The 25,709-nt window shown below is 42.8% G+C and overlaps 1 protein-coding gene across 1 annotated transcript; it reads left to right on the top strand.

Moving 5' to 3' along the window:
• The first annotated feature begins 15,006 nt into the window (after positions 1-15,006).
• LOC127623563 (C-type mannose receptor 2-like) lies at positions 15,007-23,031 on the top strand. The gene is made up of 5 exons (XM_052097955.1): positions 15,007-15,106; positions 18,511-18,549; positions 18,639-19,019; positions 19,880-20,250; positions 22,807-23,031. Exons 1-5 carry the CDS (start codon positions 15,007-15,009, stop codon positions 23,029-23,031), a joined length of 1,116 nt encoding a protein of 371 aa, XP_051953915.1.
• The last annotated feature ends 2,678 nt before the right edge of the window (positions 23,032-25,709 follow it).

Raw genomic sequence — 25,709 nt, 5'->3', positions numbered from 1 at the left:
AAAAAACAATTCAGCCCTCCCCGACAGGGTCTCTCTCTCATGGCACAGAGTAATTCCTTTGTAATGACTGGGTCCTTCTTGCAAGAATAAATAATTATAAAAGACTGTTTGATTCAGAGTGTCTCTTATGCAGTGATAATGGTTGGTTAATAATTTTTTTGCCACAACAATTTGGTGTCAGAATAGTGGGATTCCTTGGAAGTTTCTTCTGGACCTGAGAGCGGACGGTGTTTGGCCACCTGGACTGAGAAGTTCCAGCTCTACCTCGTAAGCTTAAGAGAGAGGGACCGACCGCATCATGGCCAGGAGAAACTCCACTGGAATCAAATGAAAACTAACCCGTGGCAACCCAAATATCTCTGATAAGAGACGACTAAATTATTTTCTTTTGGTATAAGAGTGAGTGAACCATAGTGGCTGAGACTGTTTTCTGTGGTGCGAGTTCAAGAGGTTCTCGAGCAGAAACTTAGACCTACGAACAGGTCAAGAGGTTTTCTAAACACAGACTGAGTTCTCGCAAAAATTGTTTAATTAGGTTAGCTAAAATACTGAGTGCTGGAACGTACTCCAGAGAAAGATTTTGAGTAAACTGTAATTAACAAAGCACTAGGGAGTGCACCCTTATCTGATCTTGGGTTAAGAAATCAGATCTGTTGGAGACGTCCGACAGATTATTAGACGTGCGTCGATCGGTAAATCCACAGAGAAACAGAAACAGCCAGTATGGGGAAAGTCTCAAAGCAAGCTTGCCAAATTTGATACACTGGTTTTCTGTCAAATGAGAAAAACTATAGTAGAAACAATGTGCAGGACATAGAGAAACTGATCAAATACCATGATTTCCCCAGGGAGGGAACACTGAGCATGACTACACTGAGAGTGGTGCGAGAATCAGTGGAACAGGGCAGCGAGGCACAAAAAGGTTGTTGTGGCTGCGTTCAACATGTGTGTAAAAAATTTGAACAGACAGTGTGCTGTTGGCTTAAGGAAGCAGATAGAAGAGAACGAAAGCAAATGCAGAAAGAATTAGCATGTAGGATTGAAAAGTGTAGGTAAAAACTAAAATAAAATGTGTGAAAGATCTGTTTGTGTGTCAGCACTACCAGAACCGACTAATGAAAAGTATGTTTGTGTTTCCCCACATGCAACGGCGATTGTGCCGGCACCGCCGGCGTATAATCATCACTATCCCGTGGCGGAGCTGAAAGCCCTGAAACTGAACCCCGACCTCGACTGCTCTCCGCCCAGAAGACAAGCACAACAAGCAGCTTCTCCCGACTCGGACAGTGAAAGAGACCTGAATGAACTTTTTTCTGAGACCTGAGATCGCACAAGCGGTGAAAGCAAGTTACATTGAATGGAAGAGCGGGCGGCTGACCTCCACCCTGGCACATGCTGTGCACGCAGAGCAACAGCTGCTGACAAAGAAAGACAAAGTCACGGCAAAGAGGGAGAAAGATCTTCAGCTCGCAGTTGTGCGACTACAATCTAATGTCAGCGCATCGAAACCGCAGCAGAAATGGGCCAACAAAAAGAATAGAGTCTACAGAAATCAGCGGAAGTGGAATTGCAGCTTGTGTGAGATTGACGACCATGAGTTCAGAGAATGCACGAAATGCAAACTGTGCAAACAAAAGGGACACTGGGCTACAGACTGTCCGGGGAAAAAAAAGGCAGTCTGAAGCAAGCAAAGTGGAGAGCAGCGAAGAGGGGGTCGAGCTGAGGGTGCTCAGCTGCTGGCTACAGAAAAGGGAAGTGAAAATGGTTTAACCACACACATATACAACACGCACACATACACTGATTTACATACTGCTCTCTGCAATGAAGACAATGCTTGCAAATCTTTGAGTGTGACTGATGAAGCTTTATGTGATAATGTTTCGGATGAATGTTTGAGGATGTACAAAAGTTCAGGGTTTTTACAAATGCCGAGATATCAAATGTTAGTCGATGGGACATTAGTAAATTTTTTGGTAGATTCTGGGGCTGGCCATTCCACGATACGACCATGTGACTTGCCAGGTGTCCCAAAATTGACAGATTCAGTGCATGAGAGCACTTCGGCCTCAGGCCATTTGATTTCTGAAAAATTCACAGTGTCCTTGGAGTGTGAGACGGAGAAGGGGAGAACATTTAAACGTGTTTCTGTGTTCACCAGCTTGTCCGGTACATCTAATGGCCAGAGATTTAATGTGTGAATTGAATTTGACCCTTACGGGGGTTTCTTTGGAATTAGCATTGAGGAAGAACCACAAATATGTTGTTCTAAATTTGAACCGCAGTGGGCATATGAATGGTGTGTGAAAAATAATGATTGGGCAAAAATGATCTTGAAATTGGCAAAAGATTGAACAATGTCATTTAACACAGAAAATATGACACCTGACCAATTGCATTGTACGTCACATGTCGTAATTGAACGGGAACCACAATATGAGGAGGGGTGGTTTAACGGGGTAGAAAATGAAACAGTTTGTGAAAAAAATAGCAGTTTGTGAAACAGGAAATAAGGTTTTTGGGACATGTTATCAGACCAAACAGTAAATCCATCTGTGACAAACATGTACAGGCCATAAAAGATGTGCCAAAACCAATTACGAAAAAACAATTATTGTCATTTTTAGGAATGTGTGCTTATTGTTGTACATTTATTCCTAATTATGCCATTCTTGAACAGCCTTTACGAGCCCTGATGACAGGGAAAGGGCTGAGGTCATGTGACAAGCTTGTTTGGACAAGCGAAGCCGAGGAGGCATTTGCTAACATGAAAGTACAAATGGCCCTGGCTCCCACTTTGGGTCTGCCAGATGTAAACAAACCGTTTGTTCAGATGGTTGATGAGAAAAATGGGTTTATGATTTCTGTTCTTTTGCAGACTCATGGAGACAGACTGCAACCTGTGGCATATTTTTCAACCAAACTTGATGCAGTAGCAGCAGGTCTACCACAGTTTGAGGTCTGTGGCAGCTGATGAACTGGCAGTACTGGCATCCAGGGAATTTGTGGGGTATTCTGATTTAACTTTGATGGTTCCACACGCAGTCTCCATGATTTTGCAAGAACAGAGAACGTCACATTTATCTACAGCCCGATGGCTGAGGTACCACACAATTTTATTGGACATGCCAAACATAACTGTTAAAAGATGCACAACTTTGAATCCTGCCACCCTCCTCCCCACAGAGCAGGATGGCGAGGAACATCACTGTTGTCTGTCAGCGCTTGAACAGGTGTGCACACCGCGTCCAGATCTATTAGACACGCCATTAGGCAATTGAGACAATATCGCCTTTGTGGATGGGTTGGCTTCCAAAGATCCACAAACAGGAAAGAATAAGGTTGGTTACGCGATAACCACTGAATTTGAGGTTGTGACATCTGGCAAACTTATTCAGCTCAGGCAGCTGAGCTGGTTGCTTTAACAGAAGCATGTAAACTTGTGGCAGACAAATGTGTGACAATTTACACAGATTCGCGTTATGCCTTTGGGGTAACACACGATTTTGGTGCTTTTTTTAACATTTCTTATGTCAGATGGTCATCCAATATTAAACGCATCTCTTGTGTCTGAGCTTTTGGAGGCCATTCTTTTAGCAGACAAGGTTGCGATTTGCAAATGTGCAGTGTACACTAACGATAACAGTTCAGTCTCAACAGGAAATGCACGAGCAGACGCGGCAGCGAAGGCCGAGGCAGCGATGGAGACAAGAGAGACTACTTGTGCTTTGATATCTGACAATAACCTCGACATTTCTTCTTTTTTACAGAGCATGCAAACTTTTTCCACAGGCGAGGAGAAAAACAAGTGGAAGGCGGCTGGCTGTAGTTTTAAGGAGAATGGGTGGATGAGCTGTGATGGCATGCCTTATTTACTCAAACACTTCTTTCCTCATTATGGAAAGTTGATACACGGGTTAGACCATGTATCAAAAGCGGGGATGGTTGTGCAAAAGAAAGAATTGTGGTTTACAAAGGGTTTCACGATATTTGCTGAAAGTTTTTGCAAAAGATGTGTCATTTGTAACACACATAACGTGGCAAGAGCGATAAAAACACCTATAGTATCTCAACCACCATCAGGGGGGCCTTTTGAGTATCTGATGATGGATTTCATCGAGTTAACCCTTTGTGGGAAACAGAAATACTGCCTGGTGATGGTTGACATTTGGTCCATATGGGTTGAGGCCTTCCCAACCTCGAAACAAGACTCGGCAGCCGTAGCAAAAGCTCTTTTAACCGAGATTGTTCCAAGATGGGGAATTCCAAAAAAAATCAGCTCGGACAATGGGACACACTTTGTCAATAAAGCAATAAACCAGGTGGGTTAGTTTTTGGGAATTGACATGAGAACACACTGCAGTTACCACGCCGCCAATGGAGGTGCTATTGAGAGGGAGAATCAAACGATCAAGAACAAATTGGCTAAGTGCTGTGAGGAAACTGGGCTCACATGGGTTAAAGCACTCCCAATTGTGTTGATGTACACCAGAATGAGAAAAAGAGTCAAAATAAATTTAAGTCCATTTGAAATACTCTTTGGTAGACCACCATTCATGGGAATAGAGGGGGGGGAAACAAAGGCTGCCATCAACAGATCTGTGTGAGAATGACATGTTGAATTATTGCAAAGAAATGTCTTCTCTGTTGTCCAATGTTTGTGTTCAGGTGAAAGCCGCTCAGGGGAAGGTTGCTGAAACCTTCCTGCATAAATTCAGGCCTGGCGATTTCGTTGTGATTCATGACCTGAGGAGAAAGAGCTGGAAGGCAAAAAGGTGGCTGGGACCATTCCAAGTGCTACTGACGACTCACACGGCTGTGAAGGTCGCAGAGAGAGCAACGTGGGTTCATGCCAACCATTGCAGGAAAGTTCCGCCCACATCGCAGGAGAATCAGCAACAGGAGGAGATTGTTCCGAGTGAATGTCAATAAACACAGAGGTCAAGTTTGAACAACAAGTACCACTATCAGTGGAAGAGCAAGACCAACCACAGAGAATAACACGGCCTGTGTGCAGAGTGAACCCCATCGTGTGGTCACAAGCAGTAATCATCGTGAAAAGGTACGAACTGAAAAGAATTCAAGAACAATGCGAGACGGTTTAAAGCAGGATGGTCTGACTGCAGGGTCAGAATCAACGTGAAGGACAGAACAGCGGACAACTGTACAGCCGTCATCAACGACAAAGAAGTCAACTTCACATGCCCATTCAGCAAGCCACATGAAACTTGGGTGTGTGGGTGTGTGGCAACAAGGCATTTCATCGGATGCCAAAGAAATGGTCAGGGTGTTGTTATCCAGCTTTGATGAATGTGGGTACATCTGTGTATTTTCCAAACAAGGCACCTGGGGTGGGAAGACAAAAAAGAAATGTTGAAATTTTGCCTGGGGTTTTACCAAAGCACTATGCAGGGGACACATTATCTGATCCGTGGACGACGCCTGGAGCAAATGTGGGGTGGTCATTGTTCTTAGGGGTGGGTACAACGGTAACAATTAATAAGATAAATGGGCTAGCATGGACAGTATTAGCAATAGCTAATAGCACAGAAAATGCTTTGACAATGATAAATGATGAAATGGAACAGTTAAGAGATGCGGTCATTCAAAACAGGTTGGTTCTTGATATGTTAACTGCAGAGAAAGGGGGAGTTTGCAAAATGTTGGGAATGTCTTGTTGTTTCAATATTCCAGATTACAGCGACAACATCATGAATGTAATTGAACACATGAGAAAAGCTGTACAGGAGCCAGAACATGTTGAGAGTACATGGTTTACTTTGTATATGAATCTCTGGGGAGGATGGGGGTATTGGCTGATTCAAACTGTGTTACCAATTGCGGTGAAAGGATTGTTGATATTGTTATGTTTACCATGCATCATAACGTGTGTTTCCAGCTCAGTACAGAGACTGGTTAAAGCAGGGATGTCTGTTCAATTGAAAAAAAAATGACAGTCTATCCAGAGGATGATGAACACAAATATGATGATACAAATAGCGAGAGCTACTGTGAAATGTGTTAAAATGAGGTATGTCTTTTCTTTCTGAGAATGTTTTGATATGTAAAGAGGGTTATAAGCAGCGGTCATCCGTGTTACGAGATGACGTACAAGGAGAGGGTTTGAAATGAGGGATTTTATTCTACTTTTATTCTTTGAATTTTTATAGCCTGCTGACATAACCAAAATGTAAAATTGATGTGTTTTTCCTACTTAATCTATGCACAATTTCTTGGTTATACTGAGGTGACTGAGGGTCTGATTTCCATGTCAGAAGTGCAGTAACAGTGTTTACTCATTTAGCCCGGCTTCAGATAAAGTCTTTACTTGCTTGCTAATACTTATGGGACTATCCCCACAAAAAAAAAAACACACAAAAAAAACAGCCTAAGCTTTTTACTTTTTCCAAATGTTATTTCACAAATGTTTAAGAGAGTGATCATTTATGCGAAAATCAGAGATGAATAGTGTAAGTGTGACTTAAAATTTGTCTTATTGTTTATTATTGTGATTGAGTAATCTGAATAATAAAAAGCGGGGAATTGTTGAAGAAATTTTAATGCTAGTAGCCTAGTCCCTGTATCTAAGGAATGTAGAGGAGGAGGATCTGCTTATCTTGGAGACCTTGGGGAAAAGAGGTATAAAAAAACAATTCAGCCCTCCCCGACAGGGTCTCGCTCAAGGCACAGAGTAATTCCATCCACAAAGTCCATTATTAATTAATTGCAGAAGTTCACATAGATGCAATTGTCCTTGTTAATTAGCTGAAGAAGGCTTTTGTTGGCAATAGTTAGTCTATGGATTCCATTTCATGATCGTAGTCCATCAATAGACCGAGGTGATGCAGGTTGGAGTTGGCATCAGTTCATCCTCTGAAGTCCATCATAATAGACTGAAGTGATGTTTGGCTGGCACCGGCTGCATTTAGTCATCATCATTCAGCGACATGTAGCAGTGGAGTCCAACGTGAAGCAGGAATGGTGCTGGATCCAGCCGGTTCTGGTGACCTCAGGATAGGAGTCCCGAGGTTGAGACATGGAAACAAATAAAATAATATAAGCATAGATGCCATTCAATTTATTGCAGAGTTAGAGATCATGCTCAAAGTTTCTGGTTTCTGGTTCCGGCAGACCCAACTAAAGCAGCCTAATTGTGGGTTGGAGGATAAATTAGGTGTATGCCTGGCTAAATAGATGAGTCTTTAGTCTAGACTTAAACTGAGAGAGTGTGTCTGCATCTAGAACAATGTTAGGGAGACTATTCCATAGATAAGGAGCCAAATATGAAAAGGATCTACCTCCTTTTGTGGATTTTGATATTCTAGGAACTATTAACAGGCCAGAATTTTGCGATCTTAATGAACGTGTTGGAATATAGCATGGTAGAAGATCACTTAAGTACTGTGGAGCTAGACCTTTCAAAGCTTTGTACATAGTTAACAGAATTTTAATTTTAACTCCAAGAGAGTTGAGAATATCAATAAATGCTAATCCCATTGTATCATTTTCATTATCTATGTGAATGTTGAAGTCACCAACAATTAAAGCTCTATCTACAGTAACTACAAGATCTGATAAAAAATTAGCAAATTCACTAAGGAAATCTGAATAAGGCCCGGGTGATCTATACACTGTGGCAAGGGTAATAGATGACAGAGATTTTTTATTTATATCTGACGGTGTCACATTAAGCATTATTAGTTCAAAAGACTTACATTTATATCCTGTCCTCTGAGTAACACCAAAAACTTCACTGTAAATTGTAGCAACACCTCCTCCTCGACCCTTCAGACAAGGCTCATGTTTATAACAATAACCTGGGGGAGTAGATTCATTTAAACTAATATATTCATCCGGTTTAAGCAGGTTTCAGTCAAACAGAGCGCATTAAAACTATGGTTTGTAATCATTTCATTGACAATTAGTGCTTTGGTAGAAAGAGATCTAATGTTTAGTAGCTGTATAATTTTTATATGATGTGTGTTCTTAATTTGTTTGTTTTGTTCAAGTTTGACCTTAATCAAATTTTTTTCTAAATGATTTAGTGAAGGTATTGTGTTTGGTAGTTCAGGGAACAGACACAGTCTCTATGAGATATATAGGTGATTGTATGTCTATGTGTTGTAGTTTATGTGACCTGTGTGACATCGCACCTGTTTTCACCTGGTTCATAATTAACCCTAACACCTGTCTCTTGTTATAGTGATGCCAGAGACAGAGAAAGTGACCTTCAAGCCGATCGTGCTTCCCTTTGTTTATCCCTTATTTTTTATTTCGACTGACCATGTGTTGGATAAATTAAAGACTGACCTTGAACCTGCTTCGCTGTCTCCTGACTCCTCCGTTGCCCCGAACTAAGAGCTTTTTACACTTACCTGGCAGACTTTGAGCACTTCACCAAGCAGAGCTAGGAGACAATGGATGGCAATTGTTCTTATCATGCTGACACCATTTGTTTGCTGAAAGTGTAAAGAAAACAACCACACTGTTGTGAAAAGTTTGTGAACCATAAGTATTACAACTAACTGACCACAAATTGATTCTTCACTTGTACAGTCAAATATCAATGTTATATACAAAATACATACCAAATTGGCATCATAATCATATCTTCACAATATTGCGCAACCAATGTCCAAACATGCCTAGTTGCTTCTCACGGGACAGATTGACCAACTGCACTGCGTGTTGGTCAAGTGCACCATAGAATGACTGTAAGAGGTTCTGGTTAGTTATCCTTTGAAATTCAGCACATATCTAAATGTCAGGAAGAGAAATAAGAGACTTTCACACAACTGAAAATGAAGTTGTTAACATAACAGCTTTTGTGATACAGCATCATCCATTTATTCAGAATCATAGAGCACCCTTTCAGCAGAAGGCTCAAAGACACAGATATGTGATCAACCATGATATAGACATAATACATTTACTGGGCAGATTGTTAAATTTTAGGGTGTCACTGCACTTCAAACATAACACTTACCTGGGCTTGAATAAACAGGGCTGCCATCTGCTCTCTATAGTTGTTAAAGCAGGGCTGCTGTTCACAATTTCATGCCTTCTTAATGCAAAAGTTTTCCCATGCAGTGGTTAATTGCAGCAAGATCGTTGTGCACTTTCTTCATCTCCATGGCCATCCTGACTCTCAGCTGTTCAAGATCTTGTTCACTCTCACATTGAGTAAACTGTGGAGAACTGACAGCAACCATGCATGGCTGCTTAAGAGATGACTCAAGGTCACTGATACCTTTACAGTTCTTCTCAGCAACTTCTGCACATCCTCGCTTCTGCTCTGTAATTCTGTATTTTCCCCATTTGAATTTGAGACCAATCTTCCATCCACCCCATCCTTTTTGTGTCCCACGTTCTGCAATGCATTGGAATTGTTTTATCAAGGCCTCTGCAGCTTCCTCAAAGTCACTCTCACTTGGACAGACATTTCTGTTATACAGTGCTCTTGCAACTAGATCAAGAATTTCCTGTCTTTGCTCTCTAATTAAAACCATCTGGCTTTCATTCTTTAAATACTCTTCATTTACTTTTTTAGAATTAAGTCAATGGCATGAGAAAAGGTGGGCAAGCAAACATTTTCATTTGATGATTCCCTGTTGGCTGAGAAGTGGGAATGGTCTGCTGTACCATCAAAACCTTGATTGTGCCTTTATTTGAAAGGTTATATATACAGGTCAGACTACTCATAATGTCTGAAAGGGAATCTTGAAACTGGAGTTCAATTTTGCAATCAATACTGAAATGTTGCATCACTAAAGATTTAAGATGGCTGAGAGAAGCTGGCCGCTCTGGGAGCACCATCCTTTCAATGGCATCATCCTTAAACACCACTCGCAGTTTGAAGTAGAGGACATTGCTAAGAGGAGAAAGAGAGGATAACAGCATTTAGTTAGGACACAACAGAGATTCAAACACAATGTGAAGTAAAGAAATAATATACACGCTATTAATGGAAACCATTACTTCTTTGATATTCTTGACTCTTTTGCAATTTATTTGTCCCAAGACAAAATATTTAAAACAACAATATTTTTTACAATTACAAAATATTACAGATGTAATGGTGCTATTATTGTGTCTATACAGAGTGTGAAATATTAGCAATGCTTTTCAATATAATGCAAACTGATAAAGCAGTGCCACAAACATCAACCTCAAAAATAACCCTACATTGTATTCAATACCTCTCTGACAGAATTTCATACAATAAATGTCAGATTTATTGCATGGCTTATGTACTGGATTGTATTAGATTGCATGTGTATTCTTTCCCCCTGCTTACAGAATTTATGTTGACCTAAGATAACAGACTCCTGTTCTGGCTCCAGCTTTGTACATAACACACAAACATTAGAGTGGTATCCATCTTGTCATCTAACTTGCAAGAAAGCAAATAGGCATATTTATTTTAACTCAGCATCATTATACCACTTATTTAGTGCTATATGCTGCTAAACCAGTTTCATCTCTCTGCACTCTGATTAATGCTAGCTGCTGTGACATTAGGTAGTCATAAAAATGACACCTAAGATGTCTTAAAATTAAAAATATCACATGAGGTGAGCACGAAAAGCTGCTAAATGACCGCGAATTGTCCGCTGCTGATGACGAAATTACATCACACACACTGCGCTACACAGATATTGTTTTTCTAATTGTGTGTTTTTGAAAGCCTACAGTTTTATACTACTAGTGTAAATTATATAATCAAATGTCAGAGTCTACATGGTGTAAATACTTCATTAAAAAGCTGTATTTATTACAGTTGACTATTGCTTTAGTGTTATTTACCAAAATAGTTTTTCAAAACTTGTGCAACATTTGGATTTTTTCTTCTTTAAAAAATATATAACAATTGTATACATTATATCTTCTCGGTTACTGATGTAACCTCCGTTGCCTGATGGAGGGAACGAGACGTTGTGTTAATGAGTTGACACTAGGGGTCACACTTGGGAGCCCAGACATCTCTGATCTTTTGAGAAAAGGCCAATGGGAATTGGCTTGTGGGATTTGCATGCCACTCCCCCGGACATACAGGTATAAAAGGAGTGACGCAGCAAATCACATTCAGGTTTTGCACTGAGGAGCCGAGCCAAAGACCCAGCTATTTCAGCAGTAGGTTCAGTCTTGTGGCAAGAGTGACACAACGTCTCGTTCCCTCCATCAGGGAATGGAGGTTACATCAGTAACCGAGACGTTCCCTATCTGTCACTCACTCGACGTTGTGTCGATGAGTGACAGATAGGATCCAATGGAAAAGGCCACAAGAGCTGAACCGGGTTATGCAGACTGGCGGTGTGAGATGGGCAGACCTCTGTGTGCCTCGTAGCCAGGGCAGCAAGTCGTCACGTAACTCCCCCCAACACACTGGTATGCATGAAGCAGTCCCCTACACCCCGGGGAGTGCTCAGAAGTTTAAGGACTTGCTGACCCAGCCATAGCCGTCTCTGTATTATTCTCCCCAAGAAAAAGGAGCAAATTGTTCAGCTGGGGGCCACATAAGGTCCACATTGGGGGGTGTCCCTCCAAAGTGTAGGACACCGTGGAGACCACACCCGGCCCATAGTACGGGGGCCTAAGTGACGCACATACTGGGGTGTCAGCGAGCCTCTCCAAAGACTTGTCGGCCGCTGGGCTAAAGAGGAAGAAAATCCAGGGTTCTCACTTTTTTGCGAGCGCAACTGGGAGGAAAGCGCACGTCTTCACCTCAAGGTAGGATAAAGGCACTATACGCAAGCGGTACACCCAGCCAGCTGTCCCAAACTTACCTGTTTGTGTCATCTGATAACACACGGGACGAAACTGGCTCAACCCTGAGGTTATAGATCCTTGCAAAGGTATTAGGTGTTGCCCAGCCCACAGCTCTACAGATGTCTGCTAGAGGCGGCGCAGGAAAATGCCCAAGAAGCCGCAACACCCCTGGTAGAGTGGGCTCACAGGCCAGCAGGGAGCAGCACATACTGGGCATGGTATGCCATGGAGATGGCATCTATCACCCAGTGAGCGATCCTCTGCTTGGAGACAGTGGTTCCTTTCATCTGTCCACCGAAGCAGACAAAGAGCTGCTCAGAGCTTCTAAAGCTCTGCGTGCGATCCAAGTAGAGGTGAAGAGCATGCACCGGACACAGCAACACGAAGGCTGGGTCTGCCTCCTCCAGGGGCAGCACTTGCAGGTTCACCACCTGATCCCTGAAAGGGGTCATGGGAACCTTGGGCACATAGCCCGGTCGGGGTCTCAGGATAACGTGAGAGTAGTCCAGACTGAACTCTAGGCACGGTTCGCTGACAGAGAATGCCTGCAGGTACCCTACCCTCTTGATGGAGGTGAGCGCCATCAGGAGGGCAGATTTCAAAGAGAGTGCCTTTAGCTCTGCTGACCCAAGGGGCTCGAAGGGAGCTCCCCAAAGGACCACAGAGAGATCCCATGAGGGAATGAGGTGTGGACTGGGGGGGTTAACCTCCTCTCACCTCTAAGGAACCTGATGATCAAATTGTGCTTCCCCAAATACTTACCATCTACTGCGTTGTGATGCGCTGATACACTGTAGCAGCCACAGTCACCTTCAAGGTGGACGGGGACAGCCGTCCCTCCAACTTGACTTGCAGGAAGGAGAGCACTGATCCACTGCGCATCTCTGGGGGTCTTCTCCTCAGGAATTACACCACTTAGTGAACATACGCCACTTCAGGTCATAGAGACTCCTCGTCAAGGGGGCTCTGGCCTGAGTGATTGTGGAGATGGAGGGGGCACCATCTGGCACCCGTGGTCTGATCGCAGGTGCCAGATGGTGCCCCGTCCCTGAGAAAGAAGGTCCTTCCTCAGAGGAATTTGCCGGGGGGGGCTATGGCGAGGAGCATGAGGTCTGAAAACCAAGTCTGGGAGGGCCAGTAAGGGGCCACTAAGAGGATATGCTCCTCATCCTCCCTGACCTTGCACAATGTCTGTGCAAGTAGGCTCACTGAAGGGAACGCATATTTCCAACACATGTTTGACCTGGATCAATGGCAATAGCAACTCGAGGCAGTTGATGTTCCAAGACAGTCGTGGGCCAGTCCAATGGCCACCGACTGAGTGCCCTTTACACACGGCACCCCAGCCATAGTGGGAGGCATCTGTCGCAACCACGACATGCCTGGAGACCTCGCCTAGGGGTACACCTGCCCATAGGAACGCTAGGTCTGACCAGGGGTTGAATAGCCTGCGTGACGAGAATGCGGTATGTGCCGTGGCGTCATTCTCGTCTCGGGTCTGTAGCCAGTGCTGAAGTGGTCTCATATGCATCAACCCAAGCGGCGTGACCGGCATTGAGGATGCCATATACCCCAGGAGCCTCTGAAAGGATTTCAGTGGGACCAGTGTTTTCTGTCTGAATGCATGCAGACAGTGCAGCACCGGCTGTGTGCACTTGTTGGTGAGGCGTGCTGTCATCGAGACCGAGTCTAACCGAGAAAAGAGATGCTCTGAACCAGGGTGAGCTTGCTCTTTTCCCAGTTAACCCGAAGCCCCAAACGGCTGAGGGGCCTAAGCACCAGGGAGTCTGTGCAAGGCCCGGTTCAGAACTCGCAGGTCCAAGATTGGCTGCAACCTGTCGCCTTTTTTGGGTACAATGAAGTAGGGGCTGTAAAAGGGGCTATTGCATCCTTCCGTAGAAGGGTGGCGATCTCCGCACGCAAGGTAGCGGCACTCTTGGCTCTCACTGCAGTGAAGCAGATGCCGTTGAACCTGGGCGGGCACTTGGTGAATTGAATCGCATAGCAGAGTCGGACAGTCCTGATCAACAGGATACGACAGGTTGGTGAGTACGAGCTTAGCCCCAAACCTCCGTGCGAGAGGGACCAAAGGGACTACCGCGTCGGACGTACCAGTGGACGGGGCCTCGCGCTGGGGAAAAGCCTGAGGTGCTGAGTCTAGAGACATCAAAGTACTTACCTGGCTCCTTGTGACCGCTCCTAGAACAGCCTGGGATGAGGAGGAAGATCTTCGTCCTCAATTCCCGTGGAGACCATCACATCGGGGGTGGGTTTGTGCCACGGCTTGGCACATGGAAGCGGGGGTTAAAAAATCAAAGAGAGACGGTGGCCGGTGGTCATGATAACGACGGCCGGGGAGACCGGAAATAGAGCCCAGGGAATGAGGAAACTGCCCTTTTATGAAAATGTGGGTACTGCAGCCCGTCAAAACAAAAGACGAATGAAAATAAGGATTCTCCACCCGACCCTCCGGTGGGGGAAGGAGTGGTCTGCTTACCAGCTCCCGTAGTGCAGAGGGTGGGAGTCCAGCCGAGTCCTCAGTGTCAGACATGATGAGCCTGCTCTCCAATGCCGCGATCGATAACACATATTTGTCACAAGCCCCGAACGAGAAAGCGGGTCCGGCATAAGACGTACCAGCAACCTCGCTCCAGAGCTCAGTCAGATCATATGAGCGTGACGGGGAATGGGAGGTCCGAGGGAGAATACCTGGCAGAGAGGGTCCCATTGAAGTCCCTATGTCGCCCCCAGTGCTAACCGACCCCACTTCCTTCCTGTAGGAAGAAGGACAGAGTCGGGGAGCCGCTGGGGTGTCTAGCCCTCTTACGAAGGCGAGCCGTGACCGCAGCGTAGCCATGGTCATGTCCTCGCAAGGAGGGCATTAATTATCCACGAATGCTGACTCCGCGTGTGTAGCACCCAAGCATGTAAGGCAGCGATCGTGGCAATCAGAAGCAGAGAGAAATCGACCGCAACCAGGAATTACACATAAAGGAAAGGGCATCTTGAAAAAGATGCTTTCGTTTGTGCCACTCTTTTAGAGAAATATAAACTCTTTTATTGATATATATATATATATATATATATATATATATATATATATATATATATGAATATAAGGAAGGGCTCTGCTGCACTGCTGAAGCGCCCAGGGATGTTGCTCGACACAACCGTAGTGTGTGAGTGGGAGAACCACTGTACTGCGCCGTAGAACCAGCAGCTTTCGGCAGAGGAGAGATGAATGGAACGGCAGGAAGAATTCAGCTCAATGAATGTGTCTGCTCTGCTCAGAAGAAGAAATCTGAATGTGGTTTGCTGCGTCACTCCTTTTATACACGTATGTCCGGGGGAGTGGCATGCAAATCCCACACGCCAATTCCCACTGGCCTTTTCTCAAAAGATCAGAGATGTCTGGGCTCCCAAGGGTGACCCCTAGTGTGAACTCATCGACACAATGTTGAGTGAGTGACAGATAGGGAACCTGTAGCATTTACTGCATAAACATTTTCCCAGAATTCATAGGAAAATGCAATAACAGTAGTGTTACATCCCTATTGTTCTGTGTTCTCTTCTCTGTTTCCCTCTGTTTTTACACACATGATTAGGTTGCTGTTATTTGTTATCTGGGCTGCCAATCTTAATTACCCTGATGACATCATCTCCACTCTCCACCAATGGATGGCCCTTCCTTCCCTTTAAAAGCTGTTTGAATCCATGTGTTTGGAGCCTTTTTTCGTTTGATGACAGCTTTGCTTGTTAGCTTCTGATTTTGTGTATTGTCCCTGGTTCTCTGTGACCTTGTACATTCTTTTTGTATACTGACAAAGTCACTCGTTACCCATTCGTGGTTATGTGACTTTTCATCAGTATTATTTATATAACTCGCTGCTCATCAAACCAGAGTGGAAAAGTGGACAGGTAAGACGTCACGTGACATACATCTTGCACCACGTAGACTGTTATTTGTATTAGACACCTTAGGTTAGGAGTGAGTGCCAACCCCTGTACGTTTGTTGTTTTTTTTTTGAGAGCAGGCAGAATAGTTTAGACACTGGCGTTTCCAACGTCGAAGACCCGGTTTATTTTCTTGTGTTTTGTTGGAACTAAAAATTTTGTGAGTTTAGAGGGCTATAAAAATAAGTTAGAATTGTTTTGATTCTTTCTTTTCTTTGGCTCCATTCATGTCCTTTTTCCCTCTCGATTCATTATTAGTATGTTCTTTGCATAACATTTAAACACCCTATTCAGTTATCATTGACTTTTCGTTACGGTGATACAACTCAGAATAAATTACCTTTTTTATACCGTTTACTTGCCTGGTTGCTTTTTGTCATTTGCCAACCAAACATACACCTTAAATCCATTTACAATTAAAATGTTACCCCTAGGTGTCGTAACATTTACCATCTACCTTAAAAAACACAGTATCTTATTGTAGATATTACTGTAAAATTTACAAAAATTATTTAGCATGTTCCCACAATTCATAGCAAAATACAGTAGTCTATTGTAAAAAAAAATAAAAAATTACAGCAATTGTTTACGGTGTAGATATCAAACTTGACCAAAAAAACTAATTTGGTGAGCTATATTGTTATTCATTGTGGTTATTTTCCTAAGTCAACGTTAGCTATATAGCTAATATTCATAAGAAAATATTCAAGAAAATAACCACAATAAGTGTTCAATGTAAACAAAAGTTACAAAGCATAATTATGTATTCAGAATAAAGACTTTAAAGCCTGCAAAACATAAACTCAGCAAAGAAACGTCCCTTTTTCAGGACACTGTATTTTAAAGATAATTTTGTAAAAACCCAAATAACTTTACAGATCTTTATAGTAAAGTGTTTAAACAATGTTTTCCATGCTTGTTTAATGAACCATAAGCAATAAATGAACATGCACCTGTGGAACGGTCGTTAAGACACTAACAGCTTACAGTCGGTAGGCAATTAAGATCACAGTTATAAAAACGTAGGACATTAAAGCGACCTTTCTACTGACTGGTCCCTGCTCATCTGCGTGAACGTGCATTCAATGCAGAGATGCAAGACAAATGCATATAATTTCTAATGTCATCTCTAGTTCTTTATTGTGTGGTGGTTACTTGCTGAAACCACCTAAAAAAATGACCTTTGACCCAAAAGTAATATATATCTGATCCCACATTGTTGATGGTTTGTAACATGTTCATGATAAAAAAAAAAATAATAATTTCAGTGTCTGAACCTTAAAGGGTTAAATTAAATGAACAAATGTATTTTAGGAATTACAAAGCTTGTCTTACTGTATTCAAATTAATATTAATTGTGAGAACAAATGTAATTAAGGTTCATAATTTTGTTGCAGTTCTGTGGCCAGAAGTTCTTCATTTCTTTTTGCGTTGTTAATCTTTTGTTCTCTGTCAAAATAAATGTTTTAGTACAATCATTTTTAGTCAAGCTTTCACATACACAACTGTTTAAATTGCCTTTAAAATAGTGCTAGGCAAATGAGGACATAAATTAAGTTAATCTACTGCATTTAAAAGCAAAAATTACCAACTGGTTACAAACACCAACTATTGATCCACAACGTTGCCACAATGTTACAATGACATACTGACACTCTCACAGTGTTACACTGTGGTGACGAATTTAGGAATGTCACAACGTGACCATTTCCAAGACGGAAGTTTGTTCATCACATTACATTATAGTTAAGTCACAGTCACATAGTTTGGCTTGCTGGGTAGTCACCAAAAAGGTTTTTAAGTATTTATTGGAAGGCTAAATGCTAAACAAATACATGATGGAGGGGTTTGTTTCAGAATCAAAGCAAACAATTATGTTCAACTTTTATTTTAGCTTGGATTGAAAATAATGCAGAATCGTATAAATGCAGAATAATGCAATATCTTTACAAAAACACATGGGTATCCATTGTATACTTTGAGAAAATTCCTACTTAATTTTTCAAATATAAATGTCACATCATTCTTAGGGAATCACCTCAGTAGTTTGAAAAGTGCTGGTTCAAGATCCACTTTGTAACATTTTCTTGCTTATTTTTAGGTTTGCATATGAAATATTTCTTTACAAAAATACATGTGATCTGTTGTATGCATGTGAGGCCTAACTCACACAAACACAAATGCACTTTACATTTTCATGAAGACATAATTTTATACATTTGTTAAGTCATTTTCCCCATGAGGACTTTCCACACAAACTGTAGGTGATGTTGGAAAATTTTAGGAGGAAATGCACAAATCAGGGAGTTTTTATTATTATATCTTTGCTTGATCCCATGGTTACCTGATGAATATCTGTAGATGTTTTGAATTTTGTTGCCAGTAAATACGCAACACACACATTCACACTATTTATCTTTCATATTCAAATCAAGCAAAATTAGATTCAAACTTTAACATGATAAAACACACATGCACATGCCTACAGGTCATCATCAGAAGAAAGGGTAATTTGTTTAGAGAAGGAAGTACTCAGAGGAAGAAACACAATAAAGTCACACGCACACTTGATTGAAGAACAGATCCAGAATCTCAAGAAAGAGACACAACTAGAGTAAGAGAAACTCTCATGATCTTTACTAATGCACACCTGTTCTTTACTCGCACTACTTTATTCATGATTTTTTTATGATTATAGTATCATATGATTGTTAATGTGCTTCATATATCTTGAACAAATCCCTGAACTTTTTCATATCTGGAATGTTATCGTCTGTCTCTCCTCAGAAATGGAGCGATATACTTTTATCACTCTTTTTCTCTCAGGTGAGTGTGTCTGTCACTTTTCTTTCATATTGGAATCCGTATCATCCTGTGAATTGTGTGAGCTTGTCCTGATATTTTTCTCTTCTCAGCTGTTTTCAGTTTATCTGCATGTGTTCCATGGCAGTATCACTTTGTGAATCAGAATTTGAGCTGGACTGAATCTCAGAGATACTGCAGAGAGAATTACACAGATCTGGTCACCATCAACAACAAGAACGACATTGAAGAGCTGCTGAAGAGTGTGAATGATGATCAAGTTCAGTTTGTCTGGATCGGACTGCACAAGACAAACAATAAGACATTGAAGTGGTCTCTGGGTGACCCTGCATTCTACACAGGAAATGATTTACAGTATCGTAACTGGACAAAGGGACAACCAAATGATAATGAAGACTGTAGCAAAATGAATACTGGAGGATGGTTTGATTCTAATCACAGCACACAACACTTGCAGTTCATATGTTACAATGGTGAGTGCAGCATCTGCAGAGTGAATTATGTGCTGAACACAATCTGTTAATCTCTTAAAACAGTAAACATTGTTATCATTTAATGAGTGTAAATGTTGTTTTGATCAAACATACAGTAAGTGCTTTATTTGCTTTTAGTTCCCCGTCTGTCGCTCACTTCGACATTGTGCACAAATTTAAAGTTTAGAGATGCGTAAGGCTATCAAGGGAGACTCCTAGTGTTGCTTCTTTGACACATCGTCTTGTTCGACTTTTTGGAAAAGTGTTGTAGTGAGAAATACTACAATTAAAATTGTACTCTATTATTTAATTTGTCTATTAATCATTGTAAATCAAAAGTAGTGAGAGCTGTTTATTTTCTTAAAAAGACAGCAGTAAAGGATACATCCCTGTTCATCTGTCAATGATTTGGAGAGAAGCTCAGAGATTCTGTAGAGATCATCACACAGATCTGGTCAGTGTGAGGAACCAGACTGAGAATACATAGATTGAGAAGATCAGGAATGATACATTCGGTTCAAATGGAGGGACGTCTGCAGTCTGGATCGGTCTGTTCAGAGACTCATGGGAGTGGTCCGATCAGAATGAATCCTCATTCAGAAACTGGAGAACAAGTGTTCCTGATAATTCTGGGGGGAATGAAAACTGTACAGTGCTTTGGGTCAAGACAGAATACGGACGATGGGATGACTGGAACTGTGATGCAAAAACTCAGTTTGTTTGTCATGAAGGTTTGTAGATCCACTCGCATTCAGAGAATGAAATTAACTGCAATAGCTTTAAACACCTGCAAGTATAATATATTTTCATCATGGTTTTAAACCATCTCACCTCTAGATTGTGGTCTGTTTTGTGTTCAGATGAACTGGTTTTGATTAGATTGAATGTGAGTTGGAATGAAGCTTTGAGATACTGCAGAGAGAATCATGTGGATTTGGTGTCAGTTCACTCAGAGCAGATTCAGTGTCGGATTATGAATGTGGTTAAAGACGCCTTGACTGCAGCGGTGTGGATGGGTCTCCATCACTCCTGCACTCTGGGCCTGTGGTTCTGGGTGAATGGACAGATCTTGTGTTATCAGAACTGGGCTGCAGGTCACGGGACAGGACAGGAAGATTGCAGCGATGGAACGAGAGTTGGAGCAGTTCAGTCTGAAGGAGATCAGCAATGGATCAGCCTTCCTCAAACTCATAAACTCAACTTTATCTGCACCAACAGAGAGAGAGAGAGAGTGTGTGTGTGTGTGTGTGTGTGTGTGTGTGTGTGTGTGTGTGTGTGTGTGTGTGTGTGTGTGTGTGTGTGTGTGTGTGTGTGTGTGTGTGTGTGTGTGTGTGTGTGTGTGTGTGTGTGTGTGTGGTTTTTTTCTATATCTTAATGTTTCTTTACTTTTTTAAACCTGTTTTTTCTTTCTCTTTATGTTCTGAATGAAGACTGAATCATGGTCATCATCTCACTTGTCGTCTGTGGAGCCACAAAATTTCACCATGTTTTAGAACTTTTTCATGAAAATCTTTATGAAAAATTATTTTCACTTTATATTTTATTGTATGTATACTGTATGTATTGTAACATGTCAATAAGTGCTCACAATTGCTGAAAAGGCAATACTATTCACAACACCAAACAGCATTTTATAATGTGTGGGATCCCTCTGAAATAATGTAAATACAAAAGCTTTAACTTGTAAGCCATCAACATCAAATAGCTGTTACTAATGTAGTGGTGAAAGGGGCACTATAAACTCTATGGGAAATGGAGGTGCCCAATCCAACATAGCCTGACTACGCCACCCTGAATCCCTCTCAGGGAGAGTTAAGTTAAATTATAGACACAGATTCCTTGTGTACCTTATCAACAGAAGGAACAGAGACGTGTTTCTCAAATAACTAAATTCACAATTTATTAACAGGCATGATACAAAAAAATGACACACCCAATTATGGGCCTTAATTCTGCATCTGGGTATTCACACATGGAGAGGTAATCTTAAAATAGAGAAACCAACTACAAGAAACAAAAACAAACCCAAAGAAAACTAGCGGACACTCGAGGAGGACTGACCGGCCACTGGCGTGAGCCCACACTATTACCTGTGACATTCACCAGTACAGGTACCTAAAAAAAGAAAATACACACACCACCCTCACACACACACACACACACACACCCAAAAGAAACAATGTGCACCACACAGTGAACATGCAGCACCCTCGGAGAATATCCACCAAAAGAGACCACACCCGCGTTCCAACCAGCACCCCTCAGTGATCCGCTAAAACGATAAAAAAAACAATAAAACAAATTAGTTGGTTCTCAGAGCAAAAATGATGCTCAGAAAACTGACCATTATAGTTTAAACAGCCCCAATACGGACTAATAACAGCAGCAATACCCAGCCGTACTAGACGGGTCACAATATTAAATATAAAATTAATAAACCGACGTTAACTGGGAAAAACAAAAAAACAAAACAAAAAAAGAGAAGGGTTACATATCCCAAAAAGGAAAAAAACAAGGGGGAGGAAAGACAGCAGTGCCAAAGAAACTGGAAATCCTAATGAAAACAAAATAAACAAGTATTACATTAATAAATATAAAATCAAATAATCATCGACTACACAAATAAATATTGCCACTCCCCCAGCTAAATCACTCCAAAAACACATAAAACCCCTACCAATGCTCTAATGGGTTGAACAGCACCACTTTCAATGGTCACTAACATACATCCACCAGCCCCACGATCATCAGGGAGATCTAATCAGCCTAAAATAAATCCATAAACATGGTTAAGAACAAGTCACAACCTTCAAACGATGTAATTCATACTGACCTACCTCTCACTCAATATACAGCACCCATACACGAGCATAGGGGAAACAGCCTACAAACAAGGCAAACAAGAATCTCTTACCGGATGATACTAGGTGCACTTCACTTTATGGGCAACACATACAGAATGAGGGAAAGTAGCAACAATGATTACCTTCTTTGAAGTCTCGACCGGCGAACAAAGCCCGTAGCCCATGCAAACAACTGCTCTTCCGGTCTTATAAAGCAAACGGAAATCTAATCGCGTGCACAACTCCGCCCATGAAGAAACCCTCCGAAAGGAGCCATGCGCCTTTTACCTTGCTACAACCCACCCCCCACTCTGTATCGGCGCCCCAACGATAACAAGAAAGATCAAGGGACTATGGAAGTGAGATGAATAAAATACCATTAGGCATGTAGCGAACATCTAAATCCAGGGTCTAAAGATGGCCAGCATCATATTACTAGACCCAGGGACTGGAGAGACTGCAGCCCCATGTGCCCTAGTCCTTGTTCCCACTGGCAAATGGTAGACGTTAGAATGCTTTCCAGCTGTCTCCCGGACGCTCCGTCTAGGTTGGAACCCACTAGCACTAGGGGCCTCACAGACCTCCACCGAATCACTTCCCAGGTCCTCAACCATCTGCGGCTCTGTAGGAGGATTTAAAGAAAAGCTATCAGTGGTGCCCAACCTATTGGCCTCCGCTTGAGGAACGATCCACCACTCTCGCTCCGACTCTTCATCACTCATTAGAGGACTCGGTTCAACCAACGGGCCCTATGAGGCAGGGGGCAAATCTACCGGGGCAGATCGCAGATGACAGTAGTGCACATGTTTTACGGCACCAGGGCCATGAAGGGGTGCAATCGAATACACTGATCCATTATCCCTGGGAGCTTTAATCACTTTATAGATGGTAGCCCCCCAAACATCTCGAATTTTTGCTCTTCCACGAATGTTGTAATCTCGCAGGTAAACCAAATCCCCCTCTCTAAAACTTCCAAGAGTCACCTGTCGATCATGACGCTCTTTTTGGAGGAGTGCTGCAGCCTTCAGCCGTTCCTTGGCTGTATCGAATGCTACTTGCAGACGCTGCTGATGCTCCTGCACCCAATCATTTATCGACCCCACTGGTGTTTCCTTAACTCGACCAAGGAGAAAATCAACAGGAAAATGGGGCTCTTGGCCGAACATTAAAAAATGAGGATACTCACCCGTGGACTGATGAATAGTAGTGTTATATGAGAAAATAATCTGGGGTAGATAGAGAGGCCAATCACATTTCTGGTCTGGCTGGAGGGTTCGCAAAAGTCCATTCCCTTGCGGATGGTAAGGGGTAGTGTGGGTCTTCTGAACCCCATAAAGTTCACACAGCTGTCGGATCAAGGCACTTTCAAAATTCCGACCTTGGTCAGAGTGGATGCGGGCCGGCACACCAAACTTATAAAACCATTCACGAACTAGTATCCCGGCCACTGTATGGGCCCGTTGGTCTCAAGTAGAAACCGCCTGTGTAAACTTAGAAAAAACATCAGTCATAATCAAGACATGCTCCCTTCCATCCCTAGAACGATCAAGGAGTGTAAAGTCTATGGCCAAAATATGATTTGGTTTAGAAGCCAGAAGATGCCCCATTGGTGCATGGGCCGCTGACTGCATGGGTTTTGCCATTGTACATCGCTGGCAGCGATAGCACCACTGTCTTACATGTTCATACATCCCGGGCCAGTAGCACTTCTGTCGCACCAACTCGGTTGTCCTCTCAATACCCTGGTGCCCATGGCCCTGATGCAACTGCTGTAACACTTCCCTCAGAGCTTCGGGCAAAACTAACTGATATTGTTGTTCACCTCCATCAGACCGGAGAACTCTACGATATAGGAGCCCTTCCAAGTCAATCAAACAATCCCATTGTTGCAGCAATTCTTGCACAGGCTTGGGGAGCCCCCTCCATTCAAGTCTGTCAGGGACCCTCTTCCGATGCCAAAAGTGCAGAAATACGCCGATAACCGGATCTTGTTGTTGGAGAGTGGCCAGATGATCAGTAGAATTTGTCGGCAATACATAAATGGCCATTTGCATTACCTCCGTAGACCTTAAGTCAGAATGGACTTGCAAACTTTCTGGAAGGGGGGTCCCAAGGAGGAGGGATTGTAGCCTGGAACACTCATCAGCAGAATGCACCTGTATAGAGAGGGAGTCAGCATTAACATTTGTTCGGCCAGGCCGGTAACGGATAGTAAAATCAAAGGCAGCCAATTGAGCCACCCATCTCTGCTCCGTGGCCCCCAACTTAGCTGTATTCAAATAGCTGAGAGGGTTATTGTCAGTCCACACGACACACTTATGCCCCAACAGATATTCCCTGAACTTCTCAGTCATGGCCCATTTTAAGGCCAAGAACTCCAGCTTCATAGAACTATAGTTGGTCATATTTCGTTCGGAAGGAGAGAGAGCTCTACTAGCATAAGCAACAGGTCTTGTTCTTCCCCCTTGGTCTTGGGACAGTACAGCTCCGAGGCCCCTATGACTAGCATCGATCTCTAAAATAAAAGGCAGAGAGAAGTTGGTATATGCCAACACTGGTGCTGTAGTCAGGGAGGCTTTCAAGTGCACAAAACTTTCCTCACATTCTTCGGTCCATGCTGCTCCTATCAACGGTCCTTTCCCCTTCTTGTGTTTTCCACCAAGAGCGGCAACGAAGCGATGCAAGGGAGCAGACAATCTGGCGAACCCCTGAACAAAGTGACGATAATAGCTAGCAAACCCTAGGAAGGATCTCAACTCAGACACTGTGGCAGGATGGCCCCAAGTGGACACAGCAGCCACCTTCTCAGGATCTGTAGAAACACCATCTTCGGAGATGACATGACCGAGGTATTTTACTGCAGTCCGGAAGAAGCAGCACTTTTCCAGCTTTACTTTAAGCCCCTCCCTTTGTAAATACGACAACACCGATTCCAAACAGCCAAGGTGTTGATCTACAGTAGAGGAAAACACAATAACATCATCAAGATATAACAGTAAAGACTGGAAATGTTGTGCTCCAAAAAGATGTTCCATTAGCCTCTGAAATGTGCTCGGCGCATTACACAATCCAAACGGCATGCGATTAAATTCAAACAGGCCAAAGGGGGTGCAAAATGCAGTCTTACTCTTATCCTTTTCAGCCATTGGCACCTGATTATATCCACTTGCCAAATCCAGAGTAGAGAACCACTTGGCTCCAGACAAAGCATCTAAGGATTCTTCAATACGGGGTAAAGGAAAAGCATCCCGCCGAGTCTTGCTGTTCAACTGCCGGTAGTCTACACACATCCGTAGGCTACCATCTTTTTTCTTCACAAGAACTATGGGAGAGGCATAGGGAATGCAGCTCTCACGAATCACCCGAGCCTCTAAAAGTTGGTTAATATGGGCTTTAACAGAATCATAATCTGATGGAGGGATATGCCTGTATCTTTGTCGAATAGGCACATCATCGACTACAGGGATTTCATGAGCTATGAGATCAGTACACCCCAAATCTCCCTCGTGCGCCGAAAATACGGAAGAATATTTATACAGTAAATCCCTCACTTCGACAAGACCTGCAAATCTACAGCCTGAATAAACTCACACACTGGGTCAATTTGTCCTGCCTGGGAATTCACTGTAGCCACCCTCAAACCACATGGTGCTACAGGTATTTCTGAAATGCCTGAAGGTAGACTGACAATTTGTGCCAGGTGTAAAATACCTAATGAACATCTGGGTTGAAGCTTAGTGACAGATCTATTAACATTCACAATAGGAACGTAGGCAGTACCCCTAATAACCTTAACCACAGCTGGGTAAAGTAACACACCTGAAGGCAGGGGATTACATCCAATAGA

The sequence above is a fragment of the Xyrauchen texanus genome, chromosome 30, assembly GCF_025860055.1.
Source record: "Xyrauchen texanus isolate HMW12.3.18 chromosome 30, RBS_HiC_50CHRs, whole genome shotgun sequence".
Classification (NCBI taxonomy): Eukaryota; Metazoa; Chordata; class Actinopteri; order Cypriniformes; family Catostomidae; genus Xyrauchen; species Xyrauchen texanus.
Note: the sequence above shows the minus strand (reverse complement) of the source record. Positions and strands in the feature narration are given on the sequence as shown.